The sequence below is a fragment of the Rattus rattus genome, chromosome 13 (assembly GCF_011064425.1).
Source record: "Rattus rattus isolate New Zealand chromosome 13, Rrattus_CSIRO_v1, whole genome shotgun sequence".
In the NCBI taxonomy this organism is placed as follows: Eukaryota; Metazoa; Chordata; class Mammalia; order Rodentia; family Muridae; genus Rattus; species Rattus rattus.
The window spans coordinates 39,691,467-39,716,680 of NC_046166.1; the positions used below are offsets into that span (position 1 = coordinate 39,691,467).

Here is a 25,214-nt window from a genome sequence, read left to right on the forward strand (position 1 = left end):
GACAACTCCTGTTGGATACCCGACACACTATGCAAACTCTCATCATTTTGGTGTGCATGGTTTCTTTCTTGGTACCAAGGGGTAGCATTATATATTTATATAGGACTATTCTACCTACATAGTATTTTGTAGATACATATATGCAAAATGTATACAAAATATCTTTATATATGGTGTAATTTTCCCAAACAATTATCATGTGTGTTCTATGTGCTCACACAGCCACAAGTTAAGGGAGATTAAAGAATGTCAAACCCTCCCATTCACCCTTGCCTGGCGTCAATGCTGAAATTGACTTCGTGTACAGCACGATGCCCTTGCTTTTCACTTTGACCAATGGAAGATGTAACTCCTAATAATTCTCCTTCTTGCCCCCCCCTTCCCCAACCCGTTCTTTTCTCTTGCCCGGATTCCTCTTTTTTGCAACATAGAAATATGCTCGGTGGACTGCGGCTCGCACGGTGTCTGCATGGGGGGCACCTGTCGCTGTGAGGAAGGCTGGACAGGTCCAGCATGTAATCAGAGAGCTTGCCACCCTCGCTGTGCGGAACACGGGACCTGCAAGGACGGCAAATGCGAGTGCAGCCAAGGATGGAACGGAGAACACTGCACAATCGGTAGGCCAACCGCACTCTGGGTAGCTACCTACTGCACTTGTTCTGTGCTGGGACCACGCCCAGACGTATGTCCATGACAGATAAGCCCACCCCTACCTTAAATGCTTTTCCCTGTCCTCCATCTACTGCAAAAGAGATCAGATTCTTAGATATTTTCAACTTGGAAGAAACTCCCCTTGTCAAATGGGAAAGTTGTTAAGTACTGTCCGCATCTTACAATGTTAATTCATTTCTTGTTAAGAGTATGAGTATAATTAATTGTATTCGTTCTTTAGTACAATGACTGCAGAAATGGACTCACATGAAGAAATTTCAGTATTTTTGTTTCTAAGCCATGCATTTTGGTCAGCAGTAACGTACACAGTCACAGCAGCCACAGAGTGCTCACCCAGCCACCGTGGCATTGCTTCACATTAAATCCTGGCTGCTAGGACTCCATGTTGATATTGCTCCCCTAATAGTAATCACTTTACACGGCCTTGCTGGTCTCCCTAGATCTCAGCGTCACCTTCCAGAGGCTTTTGGTGCAGTGAGTTTCTACCAAAGGGGTTCGGTTTCCTTTCTTTATGACTTTATAGTCCAATTTCATTAGAAGTGAACTAAAATAAGCCCAAGTGTAGCAGTTTTTTAATACGCCTGACACTTCTTCAGATACGATGATGTTCCCGAATGCCTATAGGTTGAATGAAATATTAACCATATCTTTCAGACCAAAGAATGGTTTTTATAAAAGGGGAAAAGTGTGGTGAGAGGGTTGTACCTAACCAACATTTAACGTGGATTCAAGAGAACCTAGAACAAGTTCCCGCCTTTTTGAACACATGCAATATTCCCTTACTCTTCAAGTTGCAGGATTAAAATGCTCAGCTAATAAACAACATTAAAAGGTAAAGCAAGCTATAACTTTCTACCTCACTTCATTAAAAATAGCCATCAGTGATTGTAGATGACAGACTGACAAAAAATTTCAGAAGGTAAGGCGCCATGTTTTCTCCAATATTTTGTGCTCAGCGGGTAAAATTCTGAAGAAGCTACTTGGGACTGTGTCAGAAACGATGTATCCTTCCAATGTGTATGTATGATGCACTTCTCATTTTGCTTACAGGAATTGGCAGCAAGAAATTTCATCATGGGAAAATTGAAATCACACATGTGTCATAAGATTGTCACATGCACATAACCCTCCCCCGCCTGCACACACACACACACACACACACACACACACACACACACACACACACACACTTTAAGGTCAACCTTTTTTTCTATGTTAGCGCAATTCTGTCTACCAACTTGATGTAAGTTTTTTTACACTTGTTGACATCCCTGAAATCTGTTTCAGGGGGTCCCACCACACCTCCACATTTGGTGATCTTCTGTGAAGACTCTTAGGACTCTCAGAGGTGATTGGATTCATAGCTGTAGTTTACAGTACTCAGTAAGAAGGAAGGATAGAGCAGAGTCTGGAGTCCGGTGGAGTGCTAACCTTTCTCCATGTTGAGATGCATCACCGTGGGCAGAATTTCTCCCAAGCAAAGATCCTTTGGAACTCACAGTCCAAGGGTTTATGCTTGAGGAGCCATCTTCCGTTCACCGTGATCACTGACATCTCAGACTCTCAGAAGAGCAAGCCCGTAGGGCTCCTTCTAGACTGGGAACCTATAGGAATATTGGGAGCATCCACATTTTTAGGTGCTACACAAGACCCAGACCCAGCTTTTAAATGTCCCTTCTGCACCATCACCTGTACAAGACCCTCCAGAGTGACTTGCTGACACTGGGGAACGGTTCCATCTGCTGGAATCATCCACAAGCATCCATATTCCTAACTCTTACCCACTGTCCATCCCTGCTCTGATGTAGCTCTCCCTTCTGCGGTCTATGAGGCTTCTAGGGCATGGCCCAGGGGAGACTCAGGAAGCTACCGTAAGGCAGAAAACAGCTGACAAGCAGGATTCTCTGCTTGTATTCTCTGGATACACAAAGGACAGCGCAGTGCCCCTGTGTCCAAACAGCTCCTCCCCAGAATCTCAGAGTCCTCCTACAGCAAAGACAAGACTTCAAAATGATGTTTCTTATATCGCTCGACTTCACAAATTAGTTCTAGCTAGGAGCAAAAGAATTATATTTCTCACTGTGTATCCTATGAAAACCGGCAGATACATGTGCATAGCTTTAAGAAATCCGAAATGTAGCAGAAAGCTATTGATAGGCACATAGAACTGGTCACCCAGTAGCCACCCAACAAGCTGTTCTGAGGCTCTGTCCTCAGGGACATGTAGTTAACAGTTTCCTGCGCATACATTCTTCCGAAAAGTTTCCTAGTTGTTTGGAAACAAGCAGGATTTTTGTTAGTGCTGAGTCTTTTTATTGCCATTTAACTGTTTCTCGCATTGTTGGTTAACAATTCTGTTTTCTGTTTATTATTTTCATTAATTGTGTTGCTTTATACTCCAGTACAGGAACTAAAGGACCTACCTGGATGTGAACCTTTTAAAAGATGTAGGCTGAGGATGTATGTAGTTCTGTGGTAAAATGTTTTCCCAGCATACCTAAGGCCCTGGGTTCAGTTCTCAGCAGCACCAAAAAGAAGAGTGTAGAGGTCCCTTTAAGTCCTGCCTCGCTCTCTTGTGCTGCTAGAGTGATTCCCCTTTTGCCCTCCTGTCTGCTTCTGCGCGTGCCACAGTGAAGCCCAAGGGCCACGTGTGAGCCGCTGGCAAGCAACCAGGAAGCAAGCGGTGGAGCCGTTCCCCATTCAGGACGGTCACCATTCCTCCCAGGTCCAACACACATCTGGCCGAAGGAAACTGTCATCCTGCGAGAGACTCCTCATAAATCAGCGAGGTGTCCTTCCCCTCTCTCCATATTGTGGGTCATTCCACGGAATACAAACAGGGAGGTTGACTGAAAGAGAGGTGGAGGAGAAATTAAATAGATAGAAGCAAACACGGGTTCTCGATAGAGTATTCGTTGGTCACCTGACTGTCTTCATAAATGGGTTCCTGCTTTCCTAAGGCCATGGGCATGCTGGTAGTCAAAGAGCTGGAGATGCAGAATACTCAGCGGACATGGCTCTTAGTCAGCGGGTCCCATTGCAGACATCTTTCTCAGGGTGGTCAGATCTTCCTCGGTTACAAATGACATGTTCGTCACAGGGCTTGTGCCAAGTCCCCCTTTCTCGGGTCACGCTTTTACTAGGGATGAGTGCAGGTGAAAAATAAGACTGATTTTCAGGAATATCGTGATTAAGAGGGATGTCTTTCTCTCCCCCCACCCCGAAGGCACTTAGGAATGTTGAACCCTTTTATGAATAAAGAAGCAAAGGGGTTTTTAATGAGAGAGCCACACCCATGCAGACAACAGGGCTTGGCATTAACATGGCGCGACAGGACTGGGTAATGACAGTAGGGTAGCTCCGAGATTCTAATAACAATCACAGTCCTGTCAGGCTGTGGCTCGTCCGCAGGTGGGACGGTTGCCCTACACATGTCTCATGTTTGCTTCTCACGAGATAGGAAGCACGGAAGGAGAGTGTAGAGGACCCACAAAGTCAAAAAATGTGGAATATAATATAACCGGCATAATTTGAGCATCGCGTGGCTATCTCGATATTTGAGAGGATTAAACGGTTGTGCTCTGTGAGAGTTGAAGTGAGTTGGGTTTAAAAGTAGTATCTGGTAACTTCAAATTTGTAAACTGGGGGATACTAGTGAGTTTTCACCAGGCTGAGCTGAGTTCCTGTCAGAGTGTTTAACTGCAATAGACTTGGAACCAACCCATTAACATGTGAGGGCGACTCGGTCGGTTGGCTTGGTTCAATCTCCTGGATCAGGAAAAAGAAGAGAGAGCTGTCTGTGCAGGCCTGCGCCTCTACTTAAGTGGCCACAGAAGCAACGCAATTTCTGTATCCACATCTCCTGCACGTTGCTTATTAGAGGAGTGCAAAGCCAACTGAATGTCTTGGGCAGTGAGGAGTCCTAATTGCCTCGTTTTGAGCATTCATCAATCTCTAACTCCCACAAGGGCTTTTCCTTTTAGCATCTACTGAAAAGGCCTTTCCCTTCGTTACCCGTGTATGTCTGAGTGCATTGGAGACTGGAGATGAGATTGAGTCCTGAGGAGACCAGAGGGGTAATTGAATAACATTTGACTGTTCTCTGCCATGAGGACTTGTCACAAAGGACAAGAAGGCTCAGTTCTGCACGCTCTGTGGATGGCTGAGTGTCTTTTCAAACCCATTGGTACTGTTCATTTCTCCAGGGAACCAAAGGGGAGGAAGTGGGCTTATATCAGTAACAGTGACGAGCACAGGTTGGGGAACATACACTGGAACAAGCCCCCTTTGAAATAGTTGAATCTCCACTCCAGTACTTAACAATCTGTCGGAATTCTGTCGGTGTGTAAGATTGGACATTCCGTTTTCTCTTGTGTTAATTTTAGAAGTGGGATGGTTTTTTTCCTTCTATGCCATCCGTTATCCCAAAGGATTAAGTCTCTTGGATCCTTGCCCTGTCTGAAGGACTCTTGAGGTCATTTGCAGTTCCGGATGCCTTAACTGTGGACGGTTTCTGTTGACTATGCAAAGGTAGTAGACCTAAGCACTGAGTTCCCTTGACCTCCGTTTCTTTTTGCCGTAGGAAGGAACCATCTTCACTTCTGAAGTCGCTCTGAGATCCACTTGGTAGATATCACCTGCCCAACCCCGTTACCCTTTACACATGTATTCACTTATTTTGCCCATTAAGCATCTTTGAACAGCTTCTCTATGATACGTATTGAATACTGTTCCATTTAAAGGCAATACAACATTTTTTTTAATTCACGGGCTCTGAATTTTTTCAAAGACCTGTCTTTAAGTCATTCCTGTGGTTCAGAATGACTAGTGTCATAACTGTTCTTACCCTCAGGTGGAGTCTTTGTTCTGACATAAAGTGATTAGGATGATTGATATTTATGTGAGATTTCAGAAGACAGTGTTCTGATGTCTAAGAACCTGTGGAGTTGTGTCCTTGCTAAACCATTAAGTGACATTGAGCAATTAATCCGTTTACACTCACAACATATGTATCCTCTTACAAAGAATAGAATGTCACATACATCAAAGAATTGTTTGAATTAAATAAAATGCTATCCTATGAATTATAGCACTTACTCTAGGGCCTATGAAGGAGACTTGAATAGCGTTGAGTCTTAATTTTCTGGATAAGTAGGAATGAGGCAAACCGCCACTCAGAGCATGCTTTACGTGTTGACATTTAAAAAAACAAACACTGTGAAACCAGTAAGGTCTGGTGGTACAGGCCCATAATCCCAGCACTCAGGATTCTGATGCAGGAGACACCTGCACAAGTTCAGGTCCATCCCAAGAACATAGGGAGTCACCGTCTTAAAAGTGTACAATAAAATGTACAATAAAAAACAGATTGCCAGGGCTGGAGCGATGGCTCAGTGGTTAAGAGCACTGACTGCGCTTCCAAAGGTCCTGAGTTCAAATCCCAGCAACCACATGGTGGCTCACAACCATCTGTAATGAGATCTGAGGCCCTCTTCTGGTGTGTCTGAAGACAGCTACAGAGTACTTATACATAATAAATAAATTTAAAAAAATAAAAAAACAGATGGCCAAAGGCATTTACTTAAAGAGTTAACAGAATTCCTGTCATGTTCTACGACTTATATCAGGGTAGATATTGGTCGATAAGAAGCTGTGTGTTTCTGGGTTGGGGTTAAAGAGTTGTTTTTGAAACTGTGGTATAAAGGAAAGGTAAGATATATTAGGTATTTTTCTTCTACTAATGTCTCAGATACACGGCTATGTATTGAACAGCGTTGATTTTCCACGTACTCTGAGGCAATTCAAATGGAAATTTGACCTAGGGGAAATACTAATTTTTTTAAGCTACAAAATCCCAGCTGTCTGTTTCTATTCTAATTCCTTAGTACATTGGGGAGAGCAGTCTTCAGTGATCAGGAAGACGTGCTTTGTTTGCTCAGGCAGAATTTAGGTATATTGTTCTCCAAAAACGTCCATTACACAGCGTGGTGGCTTCTCTGAGCTTTGGGATATGCAGGCCAACAAACAGGAAAGGAACTGCAGTGTCTGGGGAGTTAGCAGGTGAACACTACCGGAGAGAGAAGGATCCAGACCTTGATCAGAGTGGCCACATAGGCTGGTGTTCCATTCTTACCTCAGACAAGAGTGTAAGAGCAGTAGTTTTTAGTCAGATGGAAAACTGCTTGACAGTTTGGAAAAATAAGAATGGATGAGTCCTTCATTCACACAACAGATTTAGTTGTTTATTATCTTTTGGCAATTTTTTGTAACGCCCCCTCCCCTCAAAAAAATCAGAATTAATATAATAAGACCACATGGAGTTTTTAAAGTATCTTTTTGTTCAAATGCTATTTGTAATCACTGTACACACGTTTGCGCACACACACAGACACACCCACGCGCACACACACAAGTGGATGAGAGTTACTAACACATCCGTATACCAGTGCTCTGGGACCATTCAGTTTCCTGTCAGTTGATAAAGAAGAAGGGGTAAGAGAACGACCAGGCCATGCTGCCTGAGTCTTGGACTAAGCCAGCTTTACTGGGAATCTACTGAGGCTTGAGTAACAGGGTCTCTCGTTCCTCCTAGCCTGGGCTAAGGTCCCATAAAGGGGACGGGACTTCATATAGCCATGTGTCACTATGACATTACAAATCACTTAGGACCTCTGTCTCTCTATTCCAGCCTCTTTTCCTGAACACTTTTCCATGTGCACAGCAGCGATAGAGTAGCCATAGACACTGACAGTTCCACTAAGGAAAAGAACGAGCTAGGAGATACATCGAGTTTAGACGGGATGAGATACGTTCATGAGGTATGAAATCATTTCTGTCTCTGGTTGTTACTGAAAAAATTCCTAATATTCAGAAATATTCCCACCATCCACTGACTTACAAGAGCCATATACCATCAGAGTCTGAGAGTGCGTGAAATATGTCCTGAGGAGCCTGCAGCAGACAGAAGTAAATGTTGGAGGAGAAATAAGGCTTGGCATATATGTGGATAGAGTTCTTATCATCGTTCATATATAAATCCCTTTAAATAGGTTTCTCTAATTAGAATACATTAGACAGCCAGTTGTAGTGGTGCATATATCTTTAACCTTGGCACTCGGGGTACAGAGGCAGACAGGCCAGCCTGGTCTACAGAGTGATCCAGGGCTACACAGAGAAACCCTACCTCAAAACAAAAATCTATGGTAAATATTAGAACTCAGTTTCATACGTGTTGTAACTGTTTTTAGGTAAGTCATTCTCTTTTGAGCATTTTACCATGAAATTTGTCTTTAATTATGAGTTCGTCAGTGGTGAAGTCACGTGCCTGGAAGTTCGTTGTGCCACTGAACCCACTGAGCTCATTACAAAAGGGTTTCCTGTTTACACATCACAGCATTGGCAAAGATAACAAAAACTATGCAGAAATGCTCTTTGAAGAAGACAAGGCAGGTAGCGGCTATCATTAATTTAGAGTATATCCAACCAACTCGCTAGACAATAAAAAGTCACAAGGTCCATACTAGTGCCGAAAATTTATATGATGTTACCAATGACAGATTTCAGAGCCAAATGAAACATTTCTAATCGACAGTCTAATCAATCCTGAAAGCCATGTTATACTTCACTTTGAATGAGGACCAAATTATCTTTCTCGACTCTATAGAAATATTACAAAATCATTGTCCTTTTAAGGAAGCAAAGTGGGTGTTGTGGTGCAGTCTTGGAGAAAATGGCTGTTTAGAGACATGGCCGGCATTCACTAACATCATATAGCTTTTCCAACGTTTGTGGTATTCATCAACTTAAAATGTTTCCACCTTCGCGCTGATTTCTCCTTGTTCCAAATAGCTCTTTACTTTCACACAGCACTTCACCTGCCTGGAGGTTATTTTTCCTAAAGAGAGTCTCCTCCCATCTTATAAGCCTTTCAACCACCACCACCCCCAAATAATCTATGTCTACCCTGCCCCGACCTCCCGCTGTGACTGGTGCTATCTATGGCATGACAGGAAGGTACAGAGGTCTCCTGTGTCTCTGTTTCCTCATTTGTGAAGAGGGAATAAAAAGACCAGACCTAGCTCGCTCCTGGAGCTGCTGAGAGTGCTGGGTGGAGGAAAATTGTAGCGGGCACAGTCCTAGCAGAGTAAACCCCTTGCCATTCCCACTGCTACTGAAGCATCGGGATGACCTTCATGAACTGAGACCAACCAATATTCTCTTCCTGGAGGTCTGTCAGGTTCTACTCATTCTCTCTGAGAAACAGGAACTCCCAGTATACTAGGAGAAAAACCAATAAATGATTGCTTCAGTGATCTGTGGTCTGTAGTGCAGAACAGGCCGGCATGGGGCCATTAGGTGTGCAGTTGATCAGAAGGGCACTTTCCTAAGCCTTCTGGGCATCATCCGAGTTCTGGTTTTCTGATGTCTGATTCCTTCTATGGAGGTAACCTGAGTGTCCCTCGGGGGCCTCCCCAACATTATTTTTCTCATTTGAGCCCTAACTTACTTGCTTAACAGTTTTGTGGACACTACTTTATCTTCCATAATACCTTCGAAATTGGCGATTTTCTTAAATCTTTGGTCTCTCTGCTACAAGTGCAAACCTGCTTTCTCTGACCTCTCTAGGAGACGGGCAACCTCTTTGATTAGGACGTCAGTGCTGTCTTTACTCTAAAAGGTGTGGCAGGGATGATGTTCGTGTCACTTCTTCAAGGAAGGGAAGGGATGTTGGGTGTGTGTGATGGGAGCTGTCCATTATGGTGTGGTTTATTTCACCTTTGAGTGCTTCTTCTCCCTCCCGTATGAATCGCCCTTTGTCTTGTTTTTATTTTTCTTCATGTATACTGATCTCATCACCAAAAGCCGTGGAGTTGTGGGTTCAACTCAGTGATGACCAGGGTTGCAAACAGTGGTAGTGCCATGCTTTCTGTCCCTGTCTTTTACTTAATGGTCTATAACCTGCTGACTGACAGTGAACTCAGCTCACGGAAACTGATTCGGTGGTTCTGCTGGAACCTCTGTGATTCTGACATGGTTCAGCCTCACATGCTACATGTCAAAGGGTTTGAGTCACTTGATTTCTGCTTTTATACCCACATAACAACAGAGTTGTAATAAATTCACACTCTTCCTTGTTTGTGAAATACGTTTCATTAAGTCCATAGTATTCTGTTCTGTCTGCCTTGTTATAGATTTCCTATGTCTGATGTATATATCATGATTTAACGAAAATATAAAGTACCAGATAATTAAATTATATCCTCGTACCATTCAAATCCTCAGCAAAAGGCTTAGATTTGAATCTTCAGTTGCGCCTGGCTTTCTACAGAATTTGTAAAAATCACCATCCAGTGGGCTGTGGTGACAGATGTGCCCCAGTCATGGGGAGGGATTATTTCTTAGGGTACCCACTTCCTTATCCCTAAGCATGGGGTGAAATGTGAGCATAGTCAGCATTTGCTATTGGCATGCCCTTCTCTTCTGCCCAATCTCGCTGCTTTCCGTCCTGTCCTTGATGCTCTGACTTGTTAGGAGGTGGCGGTGTCATCGGCCTGAGAATGTCAGTCAAAACATAACAGTGTCGCTGAGAGGTGCACCTTCATGACAGGTGCGTCGCTTACGGAGCTGTTAGTGCTCCCTGCTTTAGGAAGGGAACAATGTGTGGGACATCTGAAAGTCAGTCTCGAACGTCAGTGGCTGTCCTATGGGTGGATGTATCTGGTATTAACGGACATTTTTCCCCCAAGCAGGTGATTTACACATCGCCTGTGAGGATAGGACATTCGAGAACTTTCTCACCTACGATACCCCAATGTGATCTATCTCGTGATAAGAGGTTACGCCCAGATTCCTCTGAAGTCTACCTCCCCTGTTAAAAGTTGGGCACCAAATTAGTGCCTAAATTAAGCTTTTCCTCGCCCAACTCACTGGAAGGCATCCCAGCCTCAGAAGCATCAGCTTTCAGGGAAAAGTAGAGGGGTTAAAGCCCCTGAGAACTTTCTCACTGGGAACAGAACAGAAGAAAAACGCCAGTGATTTTTCTATTGTTTTATGTTCTCTTGGGTTTCCTGAAATACGTCTCAGTTCTCAGACCTGAACAACCTTACTGCTTTTTCATATAATCATCTAATCATACATAGAAACTGCATGGTTTTCTAGCGAGATTTAGTTAGGGCTCAACTACCTTTCTGTGTAGGGGCACTGTACGTTGAGGGAGACAACTTAGAATTCATAGTTACTAAAGATGTGAGGGGGTTGGAGCGGTGCTGCTAGAGTTTGGATCCAAGGTTTGGCACATGCCATGAAGCTTGTGTACCCCCAAGCTATACTGTTAGCCTTGAGGAATTGTTTTAATCCATTAACTTAAATTAAAAATCTCTCTAATGCGTCTATGATTTTTTTATTGACTTAAGATTTCCATTGACTAAAGATTTCCATTAACTTAAATTAACATGTCCTACGCTGTGTCTAAGATTTCTGTTCTTCCTTAAATCTCATTCTCATCCTAAGTCAGTTCATTTTGTTAGGCATTCTCTCTCTCTCTCTCTCTCTCTCTCTTGTTGAAAGATGTTAATGGAGGGACAGGAGGAAGAAGGTTTCAACTCACTTCCTGAAGCCTTAGTAACTGAAGGCTATAATATAAATAAGATGACAGTGGACAGATAAACAGGAGGGTCTGGTAATAGGAACAAACTACATTCATGGGAAAGTAAGATACAAATGTACAAGTTTGCGTGGTGACTACATACATGACAGGAAAAGTCAAGGGGTCGGATGGTTCAAGTATCAAAAGCTGCAGAAAGACTTAGAGTTTCTGGGGAAGGTGACAAGATAGAATTGGGACCTGGCAGCTCCCAGAAGGTGCAAACCATAGGGATGGGAGGAGGGAGATACACAAAGGAGGGAGAAATGCAAAGAACACTTCCTAGAAGGGCTAGTGTCAGACTCTGCTTAATGAGATGTTTGTGGCATCCAGGACCTACTGCTTCTCCAGAAGGGAGTTACCTTAGCTAGATCAAGCCATTTCAGAGACCTCTCCTTCCCCCTCCCCCCCTCCTCCCTCCCCCTTCCCCTCTTCCACCCATAGGTGCCAGGTAGGAGGTCCTAGAAACCCTGTTCATCCTCAGATCAAAGCACTTAACACACCAAGCACATGCTTTGGGGTAGCATTTCTTGATCCCTAACACTGACTGAAAGCCCACTGAGGTACATGTCAGTTTTATATCCTATTACTTTATTGTCAACTTGCCGTTTGGTTCTGTGCTAACCCACTGGAATATCTTTTTCAGTGTGGAGTACCTTGTTGACTTGCATATTTTAAGAACCGTTGAAGATCTTAGTTACCACCAAAACCTCTCATCTCGATGGTTTTAAAACTCAATTGGCCAGATATACAGTTGAATGAAGAATAAAAATACTCTCTTCATTTTTGCCAAGTTCATCAGAAACCTTTTAGTTGGAAAGTAAGGAACCATGGCATTAGGAAGTGAAGCCATGTGAAAAATATTGTTTTCAACTATTCTGGGGAATGAGCAAGGAAGGGATAGGCTATAAAGTTGTTGTATCTTTCCCAAAACCCTACCCAGATAACTTAAAGTGCCAGGCAGCTAAGGAGGTCCTGATCTGCAGTTTAAGTGATTTTTTGTTATATGCTGAGTGATAGCATCCTAAGAAAGTGAATAAAAAGTTAGTTTGGGGATGGGTAAAATTGGTCCCTGAGTAAAGTACTTGTTTTACAAGCCTGAGGGACTGAATCGAGATCCTCAGCACCATAGAAGAAGCCTTAGTGTGGCTAATGCACCTTAATCTCAGCACTGAGAGGCATAGACAGGAGGATGCCTAGTGTTTGTTGACCGAACAGTCTCTTGCTAGTCAGTAAACACAAGGTTTAGTGAGAGACCTTATCTCAAAGATGGATGGATGGATGGATGGAAAGATGGATGGATGGATGGATGGATGGATGGAAAAACAGATTAAATAGGTAAATAGATGATAGAGAAATAGATTAAATAGGTAGATAATAGATTAGATAGTTAGATGACTGATAGATAAATTGAATAGGTAGGTGATAGATGATAGATAGATAGATAGATAGATAGATAGATAGATAGATAGATAGATAGATAGATGTATGATTGGTAGATTAGATAGATGATAGATACATACACATATACATACATAGATATGTACATAGATGACAGGTGATTGATAGATTAAGTAGATACATGCATATATACATAGATTAGATAGATGGATTAAGTACATAGATGACAGATGATAGACAGACAGATAGATAATAGATACATACATACTAGATAGATAGATAGATAGATAGATAGATAGGTAGGTAGATAGATAGATAGATAGATAGATAGATAGATAGATAGATAGATAGATAGATGGGATAGATGGGATAGATGGATGACAGGTGATTGATAGATTAAGTAGGTAGGTATATAGGTAGGTGGATGGATGGATGGATAGATAGATAGATAGATAGATAGATAGATAGATAGATAGATAGATAGATAGATAGATAGATAGATGGGATAGATGGATGACAGGTGATTGATAGATTAAGTAGGTAGGTATATAGGTAGGTGGATGGATGGATAGATAGATAGATAGATAGATAGATAGATAGATAGATAGATAGATAGATAGATAGATCGCATGCATGCTCACCATCCACACATCAGAGTAGATTTTGATGATTGGAAGGTTATTGGAAGGTTGAGGGAATAAAGCCCACAGATCCCTACGCCTCCATGCAGTGCTGAGTCAGTCTTTCCCTGGCAGATTGTGGTTTCATGAGTAAGGCGGGTGGAGTGTAGCCTCTTCTTCCTACGAGCTTCCTTTTCTCCTGCTTTCACCTTCGTCTGTATAAAGTTTTGATTGTTTGGGGGTCTTGTTTGTTTTTCAATGCAGATTTCTCTGTGTAGTCCTGGTGGTCCTGGAACACATTCTGTAGACCAGGCTGGCCTCGAACTCAGAGATCTGCCTGTCTCTGCCTTCCACGTACTGGGATCAAAGGCATGCACCTATATAAGTTTTTGTAAGTGTATTAGTTCTTTGAGAGTTTCAGTCACATATTAATAGTATTTAACCACACTTCCCTAATCTTCCAAATCCGTGTCCAGTTTTTTAAACCCATCAAGACCAATTTGTGCTGCGCCAGTGTCCTTAGATGTGTGTTTTTCCACTGGAGGATGGCCCACTTACCAGAGCCTTGGGGAGAACTGCGTCTCCCTTTCCCAGCAGCCAGCAGTTGCAAACAGCTCTCAGGTGGAATTTCCTGCCCTGTCCCATTCCCTGTCTGATTTGGTCTGGCGTGAGCTTGCATAGGACTTGTATGTGCAGCTGCCCCACTGAGTTCAGAAGACACTCTCTTTGCAGTCACCCACCATGTCTGGCTCTTACGCTCTTTCTAATCCCTCTTCCACACTGATCCTCTCCCCTTGCGGGGAGGAGGCCTAAGTGTCCCATTTAGGGCTAAGCGTACTGTGGCCCCTTATTCTCTGCACCTTGGCCACTCGTAGGTCTTTCCTTGCATTATGTACTGCCAATAGAACCAGGCATGGGACATGTGTTTCTCAGACAGTCGTGGGGACCTACTTAATTTCAAAGGACAAATTTTCCTGTGTTGATAGCTCGTCCAAAAAAAGCAGGGGCTCCCCCAGCCCTTGCCTAGTGACTGTATTCACAGATAACGGTGTGGCTGAAGCCAATTTTTTTTCCTATGGTTCTTCATGAGAGGGTCAATGACCCTCTCCTGTTTGAGTGCCTCTTTGGAAAACAACCATCTGAAATACAGCTATCATTTCCGGGATTCAACAGGCATGTGCCTTGGGTAAATTAAGGAGCGACGGAGGTCCTTAAATATGAATACATTGCCAGATGCTTTTCCATTAAACTCTGATGGTTGGATGAAATTAGTAAATAATTATGTTGGTGGGGAACCTACTACCTCCAAATGTGATATAATGCCTTCCTTTAACAACCGAGCTTAATTTTTTTCCTATACGCCAAATTAGTTTTTTAGAGCGATCTACATTGCAAATTGACCGATTTGCATTAAAACTATGCAAACTGGTTCTGATTTGTCAACACTTTTTTTTTTAAGTCTTTAACATTAAGCATGGGTGGGTGAAACCATCTGCCTACAGAGCTTGCCTGCAGCTTGGTCCATTAGCACACGAGACAGGTTACAGCTGTTTAATTGTTATGGCGCTGAATGATTCCCTTTCTATCCGAAATTAATATTTATATATGCGTGCATAGAAAGCATGTGGTTAAACATGTGATCTAACTGTGAATTAATGGCAGCAGGTATCCATTTATTAGTCCCCACATGAGGGAGGAAAGACTGCATTTCACAGCCCAACTCTTGACTTGTAAGAAGAGTCCCCCAGTAATGGTAACCATTAAGGCGAAGCAACCAGTCCCCAGACACTGGTCCACGGAAAGGAAAATGGCACCTGTAGAACCCTCCTAAGATGTGAAGAGAGAAAAATCTACCTGGTTATTTCATATGCTTTAACTCTTCCTAGGACTGCAATCTGGTGTCCTTCGAGCTGTGACCGGTATAAGCCCAAGGCACACAGTGAAAGCCGAGATACTCCAGTTCATGGGCGTGGGTCACCCACACTTCTGAAAATCTCGCCTAGGTCTTCCTTCACTCCAAAATGGCGAGGCATGGATTTAAATTTATCGCAGTCTGCTATAAAAGTTAACAATGTATATTCCATCTGCTCAGTACGTTTCGTAGTGAAAATAGAATGCAAAATTCCCAGCAAGCTCACAATATACGGATAGAGTTGTGCATGTAAAAGAGGCCCGTTAAAGGCCCCAGTTCCCATTTAGTTACTGCAACGCTAACATAGACTTCAGAGTGGATTGTTGGGATACTTCTGCGGACACTCAAGCTCATTTAGAAAACATTCGTTTACCCTCCTGAAATGAAATCAATAGTCAAGCAGTATGCCTTCATTTAAAACGCTGAATCCCAAGCCATTTAATATGGTGTGGCTAAGTCAACAGGAGTATTTGCATGACACAGAAGAGGAAGACGTTTTTTCTTCATCCACACACACAAAATGGAGTTGTGTGCCCCGCTCCCGGAGAACAAACATTCATCTAAATAATGTTATTAAGACAGGAATACATATTGAGCTGAAGAAGGAGGGGCCCATCCTGGCATTCACAGGCCAGAGGACATGTCATTCGGGGTACAAAACAAACCGTTAGCACCCCCAAGTTCATGTGCTTAAAGCCAAACATTCCCCTTCTTTCTGGTTTCTTAACATAATGATAATAGTAATAGTAATAATAAATTAATATCATTGTGTTATATAATGTTAATTAGTATATAGCACTAATCATTATTATTATAATCATAAGTTATCTCATGAGTCTGGGTTTTTCAAACACAAACTATGAACATGGCAATGAGCAATGCCTAGTTTCTGCTAAGTGTACACCATGGGCTGAGGACTAAGGTGAAGTGGTCTTCACAGAGTCGCTGTATTATAAGGTAAAGCTGCGAGGCTTTCAGGAAACTGGAGTTCAGAGAACGTCAGCTGTAGACCTCCACTGTGGGTGAATGTACAAGAGAGCCCCGTTCCAACCCCACAAGAGCTATTCCTGAGTTCACGTGCTGAAGAATACCCGAGGCCGCCTGGTAACTCATTTTCAGTTGTTCATACGTGTTTTTATATAGCAGAGATTCTTTTTTTCCATAATAAACTAATAACCATTCATCATAAAAACCTGAATCGCTGTGGAATCAGGAGAAGTAGCCGCCATTGCTCAGCATTAAAATGCAGTGTTTATTAATTATCTTCAGGGAAGTTTGAAAGATTTTTAGGAAGATTTGAAATATATCTATTAATAGCACTTAGAGTTTTTCAAATAAAAATAACAATTACAAAAACAAAAAGAAAAGATTAGAGAACTTCATGTATACTGGGAAGGATATGGAGAGCTTGGAAACTATTGAAAAAGATATGTGTCCCTTTGCAAAATACAAGTTTATATCTAGTTTCTGTGTCACCTGAAATTATTAGGCCAAATACTTTACACAGACTTTGGCCAGTGAACAATTTAGTTGTAGAAAATGGGTAGATTATATGTGTCAGTAGCATATGCCCATGAGGGGAAAGAACAATAAGTTATGAGTATACCCATGTGTACTTCCTAACCTCGGATACAGGAAAAAGGCATTCCATTTAAGTCATCTCTGAAAGAATTACGTCTGTGTGTGGGTGTGTCTGTCTGTCTGTCTGTCTGTCTACATATTTATAAATAGGTTGTAGTTTATCTGGGCTGACCGAAAAAGGCAATTTTATCTTTTTAATTAATGTCTTCCTAGATAAAAGGAAAGCTGATGTAAGAGAGACCCACCACTCTGGTCACCTAGTTAACAGTCTACAGACTTTTCCTTTTTTAATATGTAAATATTAATTATTAATTTAGTGAGACAGGATTTTGCATCACCTAGGGTGCTCTCGAACTCTGTAAGTCACCGAATATGACTCTGAACTTCTAATGGGAGGTGACTTCTATGTCTACCCGAGTAATGGGGTTACAGGCATGCACCATTACATAAACAGCCAGGTCGGGTTTGTGGGATGCTGGGAGTTGAACCCCAGACTTCATGTATCTTAGGCACACTAGCAGCTGAGCTGTGTTCCCAGCCCAAATTTGTCTCAAGTATTGAATTTTTCAAATACACAAAGACTAGTGAGATAATGATTGTAGGTAGCCCGTGATCTAAACCAGAACAAATCAGCACGTCCCTCTGATTACCTTTCTGTTTGCTTCGATGTTTGTTTGTTTGTTTGTTTGTTTGTTTGTTTGTTTGTTTTTCCAGGTAGGGTTCTTCTGTATAGCCTTCCTGGAACTCACTCTGTAAACCAGGCTAGCCTTGAACTCACAGAGATCCTCTTACCTCTGCCTCCTGAGTGCTGGGGTTAAGGGAGCGTACCTCCGCTCACCACAGCTCTGATTGGTGTTTTAGCAGTGTGTGAAACACTGAGGTTCTGATTTCAGCATCTCAAATGCATAACTTCGGACATAAAAATCTATAGCACGCGTAGGTATGTTTTGTGGCTTGAACTTGGGCCTTACACACAGGACACATGGTCTGTCCCACTGTACTGTACTTTGGAGAGCGTTCTGGGAATTAAACCCAGCGCCGTGTACATAGTTATCATACGCTCTACACAGCTATGGCCTCATTTCACTTAATAGTTTTGTTAACGTTACCAATGTTATTATTTTCCCACATCAGAATACTAAAATATATCTGTCCTTCCCCCAACCCCAATCCCTCCCACTCCCTTGAATCTACAAAATCCTAAGCTGGGTTTTCCCTTATGTCGTTCAGTAAACGCAAGGACTGAGAAGTAAAGGAGACATGTGTTGCTAACATGTTTCTGTATACGATCCAGTGGAAGGAATCGTGCCACGTGCAAGGACTATTCCAAAGCTCGGCACGGTGCGTGCCAGCCAGACAATAGCTTCTTTTGTGACAAGTTCTGCATATGTTGACATCAGTGTATCTGGGCAGGCGTTCTCAGTACCCCATTATGAATAGATAGTCCTCAATTGGGCATATAATTCTAAACTGAAGGAAATATCAAATACTGTCCCGTAGGAGGCCCTGTGTCTAACTCACAGTGACCCTTTAACGATGGCACTAACCTTACCATATCCTGGTTAGTCCCAAAGCCTCTTTTCTCTGTGATCTGAATCCTTCTCGTCTGGTTTAAATCAGGAAGTTATTGTTTCATTCTGTGGGAGTGTCTTGTTTTAAGTAACATTCCAAACCAAAGCACACTGGTTTACCTGAAAGGTGATGTGAGGAATAGTATATTCATCCAGAAAATTCCTCCATCAAATTTCCAAACCGAAAGGGGTTGGGAATTTAGCTCAGTGGTAGAGCGCTTGCCCAGGAAGCGCAAGGCCCGGGGTTCGGTCCCCAGCCCCGGAAAAAAAAAAAAAAAAAAAAAAAAAAAAAAAAAATTCCAAACTGAAACAAAAACAAAGAGGGGGAAGAATGAATGCCCAAACTGTCAAAGGTGTTTGAAGCAGGTCCTACGTAAGGTACCAGCTTGAGGGGAGTGAATGGTCTCTAAGCAAACGCACTGTGCACATACACACACGAGCTATTTTTTATATGACACTATCTCACACTCACTAGATGTCGAAATTCGAATTCATTGGCTTTCCTAGATAGTGTGGAATATTTTGAATGCCTTTCCCTTATCTTAGAATAAAATTTGGGGTTTTTTTTCTATAAAGCATTTTTAATGGACTTATGTAAACTCTTAAGAATATAAGATTATTTTATTGGTGTTTAAAATGATGTCAGGATCATAATCCTTTATGGTGTAGTAATCAGTAATAAAACAGTGCAGTGAGTACCAATTAAGGAACATCAACTCAATGGGTATGCAGCCTGCACGCTGATTTAAACGGTCGCTGATTGGAATAAATGGATTTAATATGTACTTATTTGCAGACGGTAGCTTCTCTGTCACCCTACTAGGACCGGCGCATGAATAATCTAAGAAAGATACTTACTTACAACTTTAATGAGAAACTAATGTGAATCATTTTTTTTAAATCTGCGTTTTAGAAATTATGAAGCACACAATGCTAAATACAAAATCTCCCCTCCATGCCGAGGACTTTGCAGTCCCAGCAGCAGTGAGGGGCACCTCCTTGCCTTAGTGTGCAGTGGAATTAACCTCTTCTGGAGATAGGCCCCTAAGATCTGACCGTTGTCATTAAAGAGAGAAATATTTGCGGCGTTCTCAATCCTCCATTATTTGCCTCTGTCTAACTTAAACCTGAGAGTCAATTCCGCAGCCCTGTGAAAATACAGTACAATTTAATAAGTTCCAACCAAGCACACTGTGGACAGCAGAAACAGTGGGAATCGGCCCTAACCAAACACGTCAGCAGCTATGCACACACAGACACTTTCTATTTCCCCTCGTGAGCTACTTAATGTACACGGAGCCCACGTGGTTGCCTTCGTTTCTTCCTCGTGTTTACGAGGATCGGTGTGATGGTGATTTGGAATCAATATCACGCCAAGTCGACTTTTAGGCATCCTGTTCCTCCCCAAAGAAGACGCGCATTCTTTGACCTCGTTTTTTCAGTGAGCCTCCTTTGGTCATACGGCTGAGCGGGTCCTCCTGGTGCAGCGTTTATAGGTCAGCTGAACTGCTTCTGATGTTGGCTTTGCCCTTTGGGTTGTATGTGTATTTTTACTTGCTTGCCTACTGCATTCAAGACTGCACATTACAGCAGTTCTCAGCCCAAAGCTGTAAGGTGCTCTCCGATTCGCCGGAGTATCAGTGGGTTAGTGATCAAGTTAGCTCGCGTTCAGTCTTCCTCTCTTCTGCAAGGATGGACTGATGCTTTCCACGTTGTCAGACATTCCCTCGACCAATCCCAAAACAGATGATACTCACGCTCTGTCTCACCCAGGTACACAGTCCTGGGTCCTCTGAGCTGTAAACGTGACCGACTTAGTCAAAACGGGACCCTTGGTGCTCACAGATCACCCGACTGTGGTTTTGCCTTTGCCAGTAGCCAGCAGCTCCACCCTAGACAAGTTAATTCCCTGTCCTGTGCATCCATCCCTTTGCCCCTAAAGTGGGAAGGATAACGATGCTACCTCTTAACTCAGGAAGGTGAGACCGCGTCAGCTGATGTAAGTGCTTAGCATAGTTTTCACGTTAAATTAACAGTCAGTAATTCTGGTTACTGTTAACTGTGTGTAAGTGGATAGGGGGAGGGGGAGAAACATGGGTGACAGAGAAGGGGAAGATTTGTAAAGTGGGTAATACACACTCTCCTTTCCCAACAGATCGCTTCTCCGTAGAACATACAGAAGCCATAAGTCATGTATTTCATCGCTTTCTGTAACACATGTTGAAACTACATGGACTGAGCAACAAGAATACATTGATTATCCCAGTGTTAATGGGTTTATTTATGCATTAAGTTCCATACATCTGTAAAATTCATTAAAGCTGTAGATTTTGATGACAGTCCTTAGATGAACTTGCAGAGTGATATTTTTACCGTCCTAATTGTCCTATAAGGAACAATTAGGAAATCAGTGCAACCTGTGAACAGGTATTTCCAAAGGGCCTTTGAGCCCAAGCTCACTGCTAAGCAGGAAGGAACATCCTACCTACCTTTGACTCTCTTCCTCCAAACAGTGCGAAGGCTTAAAAAGAGAAAGTCTTCTCGTTTAAAGGACACTGGGAAAAGTGTGTGCAAAGATTGAGGGACCAGCACTTCCCTTTGCTGATTTTACAAGGACAGTGCTTCTGTAGAGTCAAACCTTTCACACCCACCGTCTCCCAGGTGTTGCCTGCCAGTGTCAGCGAATAGACCAGGGACCTCTAGTGCATAAGCTTGAAACCTGAACAGTAGTTTCATTTGCTGTGGCCCAGGGGTGACTGTGCAACTGGGCATATTCTGAAAGAGAGACAGCTGAAGCTAGGAATTAGCCCAAGGCTTGAAAGACATGTGCATCCTGACATTTCAAGGAGACCTCCTTTGAGGGTTAGAAAATCTTCACTGCCACGGTGGCTAGACGGAGTCACTAGGAAATTGAGGCACAGCTCTGTGCGGGACTGTGAGGACCTTGCCAGAGAGAACTAAGGGAGGAATAACTGCCCTGAATGATACCAACACGACTCAAAACTTAACAGATACAAAAAGGAAAAACAAGGGGGAGGGGGCGGGTGAGTATTGATATCCCCTTTCTCTGCTTCCTGGCCATCCACCATGTAAACCGCCCCTCCACCCGCTCCCTGCCTTGTTGGACTAGTACCTCTGAAAGACAGAGCTAAAATGAGTCTTCCAATCCTTTAAGTTGCTTCTGACTGGTGTTTTTGTCACAGCAATGTGTAGCTAACGCATACACTGCCTTGACATTATTCAAAGGAGCCTTGTAGAAGAGATCTAAAAGAAGGTGGTGCTGTCCCCATGGCTTTAGTCAATATTTACGCCCTTAGGTCAGGAATGGGTGTGCGGTCCTTCTGATCCCCCTGCAGCAGGACCCACAGGACTGAGGGAAGATGTGACATCATGACAATGGTTCTTAGCCGTGTCTGGAACCAGGCAGCCCACTGGCCCTCTACCCGCACTGAATCACTCTTCGCTCTCTCTCATCTGTATCAGCTGTCTCGGTTACGCTTACACCCTAAGCTGGCGATGAAGAGGGAGTAAACGAGTAATATGAGGTGCTTAGCCTAATGCCACACACTAAGCCTTTTTATTATCTTCAAGAGGCCAGGTGACGCGTGTCCTAAGGTCATTCTCAAACTGGTCTAAACCGAAAGACCGACCTGGGTCAGAGGCAGAAACGTAGGAGCTGTTAATATACCTGCCAAGAGCTCATAATCTACAAGGCACTCAGAAGCAGAGCTCAGAGAAGAGTCTAGAATTGTCTTGACCGCTTGCATTTCTAGTGTGCGTGGTTTTCAGAATCCGTCTGTCACCAGTTCTCTGGGATATGAAACCTGAAATAAAGTTTGAAGAGTCATCACCCTACAAGAAATATGGAAATACTCTACCTGTGTTCTACATGCTAAAAAAGATAAATACTCTAAATGTCAAGCAAAGTATTTCATGAATAAAACATAATACCTTTTCTTAAGTGACTAGCCCACACACCTATAAGACAGTTCCATTCATGGGGGAAAATAAAAACCTTAATATTTGACTAATTAGTATTCTTTGAAGTTAAAACATACGCTTTCAACGTAATTTCTCTGCAACCTTATGTGCACATCAGCAACTGTTAGGTATATTAATTTTTAACTATACTGTATTGTTTTTACGATTATTATTCCTAATGGCTTTTTGCAACATGCCTGCATTTTTCTGGTTATTTCCTGTACCGGCTTCTATAACGATATTTTTATTGCTGCAATTATTTTCCTAAGTATTTTAACCTCGTGTATCCACATTTCCTCTCAACCTTCTTCATTATTCAGAGTCAGACTTTTGAGGTCATCATCGCAAACTTTACTCTTCCAAGTAAAACATAGGCGATCATTTTTAATCTTTCCTGGTTTTAAGCTATCAGTGATTCCTTATGATCTTTAATATGTTCCTCGTGGTATGAAAATGATAAATCTTGGTATCCTGCTCTCGGTACAGATATTTTTATAGCTGCTTTTTAGCTTTTCTGTGAATGCTGTGTTAAAATACTTCTACTCTTTAAAGTGTTGTGCTAATTCTGACTTACTATGTATTTTCAAATGCATTTTTTAATTCCAGCTCCTCTTCTCGGTACCCACCTGAGCCAATGACAGCCCTGCCTTTACTGTACCCCAACCCATTGCCTTGCACAATTGACTCTCTTTGCTAAATTAACCAGGACTGGCTGGTCAGGAAAAGTTCAGTCTCCTTAAACCTACTAATAGAGATCAGAATGTAGCTTCTGTTCTTTATTTTGATTGCATTAACTCTAGCAGATCTGATATAAAAGCCCATGATATCCTGGCCAGCTGTAATCAGTGTAACTAATTCTTATGAACTAAGAATTCCCTTGGAAACACTACCCTGCCTGAATTGGAAATTCTAGATTATTAATATTGTTATCATTACATGCAGATCGTCAAATGAGCTATTATAGAACTCTGGCAGATTATATAACACTTAGAAGGAATTATTAAAACTTCGTATCAGTGTCACGATGCAGTAATACATTTCTCCTTTGATGCTTAAGAGATGAATTGTGCTGACCAAGCTATGACTGCAGAGAGGACCTCCTGCCATCTTTCTTTCGCCTTAATTTCCCATGTAATGTATTGTCAATTAGCCATAAACACTCTTATTTTTAAAGGCAATTCGGAAGCCTCTAATGGAATCCTGTGGCAAAGCAAAGAATCCTTTTACATACACGGTACAGATGTGTCAAAACCACGTAGGGGTTTGTTTACCCACATGACCCAGCCAGCAGACCGGAGAGTCTCACGTGAGAGTTACCATGTAAATCATACCGTTAGGAGTGCCGCCACCACTTGTGTATGTCAGTAATGAGAACTAATCAACAGAAGCACCTTTGAAAAGCCATTTTAGATCATTAAAGATGTATGAATTTTGACAAAGCAGGAAGATCCGAGGCTTATGAAGAATATATTAGGTCTCTGCCGTGAGTGACGGGAGAGGCTGTATGTCTCAGAGAGATAAATTGTACACGGGCAGCTAGAGACAGTCTTGGTCCAGCTGGTCCTGTAAACTTGGTGAGAAAAACAGCCTATTTCAAGATGGTCCACGAGATGAAACAATGTCTCGGACCACGCCTGTTCCCTAATGGACTACATATGTGAAGCAACTTGTCCGTCTGGCTTGGAGCCAAAGGCTACTGGAGACGCCTACAGGGCTTCACGTGCCCCTCTCCAAGAAGAATGAAAATACATTTGTCTGATGGTTTTTCATTTTCATTCTTTTCCTTGGCGCCTATTTACGTGTTAGCTGTTAAACTTCAGTTACTCATAGCACTAAATCTCCAAAATTCGTTATTTGTAAAAGACCCTATCCACCAAGTCTACTTAGCTGTGGTCTTAACAAGAGTGAGAACGGCACGCGTTCCCAAGAACCCATGCAGGGAGGCGTTATCGTCCCCCAGACTGATCTTTAAAGTGCCGTGTGGTTCCTGGCGTCATGACCACATTGACTAAAATGAGCGTAGAGCATTTTTAGAAGATTCGAATCTCTGTCATGTGACGTGAGTCTGTGTCAGCTGCAGCCACTCGATTTGCATGTGAATTCTGAAATTTTCCTTGTCCCATGTGACACTTCTGAAATGTCTGTCTGTTCTTTTTCTTTTTTCCTTTTCTAATTTCCCAAGCTCACTATTTGGATAAGATAGTTAAAGGTACTGTATATCTACTCTTTGTTGACATATCTGCATAAATAACTCTATAGCTGTGTATCAGATTGCGCTAGGTGTAACAGCAGACACTTTCATGCATACTTCTGTAAATTATAACTCGGGCTTACATTGTGTGAGATGCCTCAGATTTAAATTATCGAGACTTAAATTGTCTGTGTCTCATTTTTATAATTTTGGGTTCTCGCAGATTTCATTCCAACGTAAAACAATAGTTTTCACTAAAACCGAAACTGAAGATCACAGACCATTTGCTGTTTTTTGGTTTCACTTTATTTTGCCTCAGAAATCTTCGTTGTTCGCAACTCAGCTAATGAGCCTTAAATTATAAATTAAAGAATCATAATACTCTTATCGCAGAATAAGAGTTGTCACTCTGAAGAACATTCTGGCTAACATATGTTGAGAGGAGAGAACAATCTCGTTTATCCTCGGATGGAAACCTCTTTGGCTCTTTCTAAATGTGTCAGAATATATATGTATATGCGACGCCTTATTCCTGTTCTCTTATTCTTATAAAATCTACAAAATCTCGTGCACGCCGTGCACCAGAATTGATATCGTTGCTCAGCAAAAAACAGCAGAAGTTCACATCTTCAGTTACCGTAGA

General features: G+C 42.4%; 1 protein-coding gene across 1 annotated transcript in view; it reads left to right on the forward strand.

The window, feature by feature from the left end:
• Tenm3 (teneurin transmembrane protein 3) overlaps window positions 1–25,214 on the forward strand; it is a 603,629-nt gene that overhangs the window by 502,636 nt on the left and 75,779 nt on the right. Inside the window, exons 12-13 of the mRNA XM_032919375.1 lie at window positions 432–617; window positions 24,563–24,589. Of these exons, the coding sequence (XP_032775266.1) occupies window positions 432–617; window positions 24,563–24,589 (213 nt within the window). The remainder of the gene's footprint in view (window positions 1–431; window positions 618–24,562; window positions 24,590–25,214) is intronic.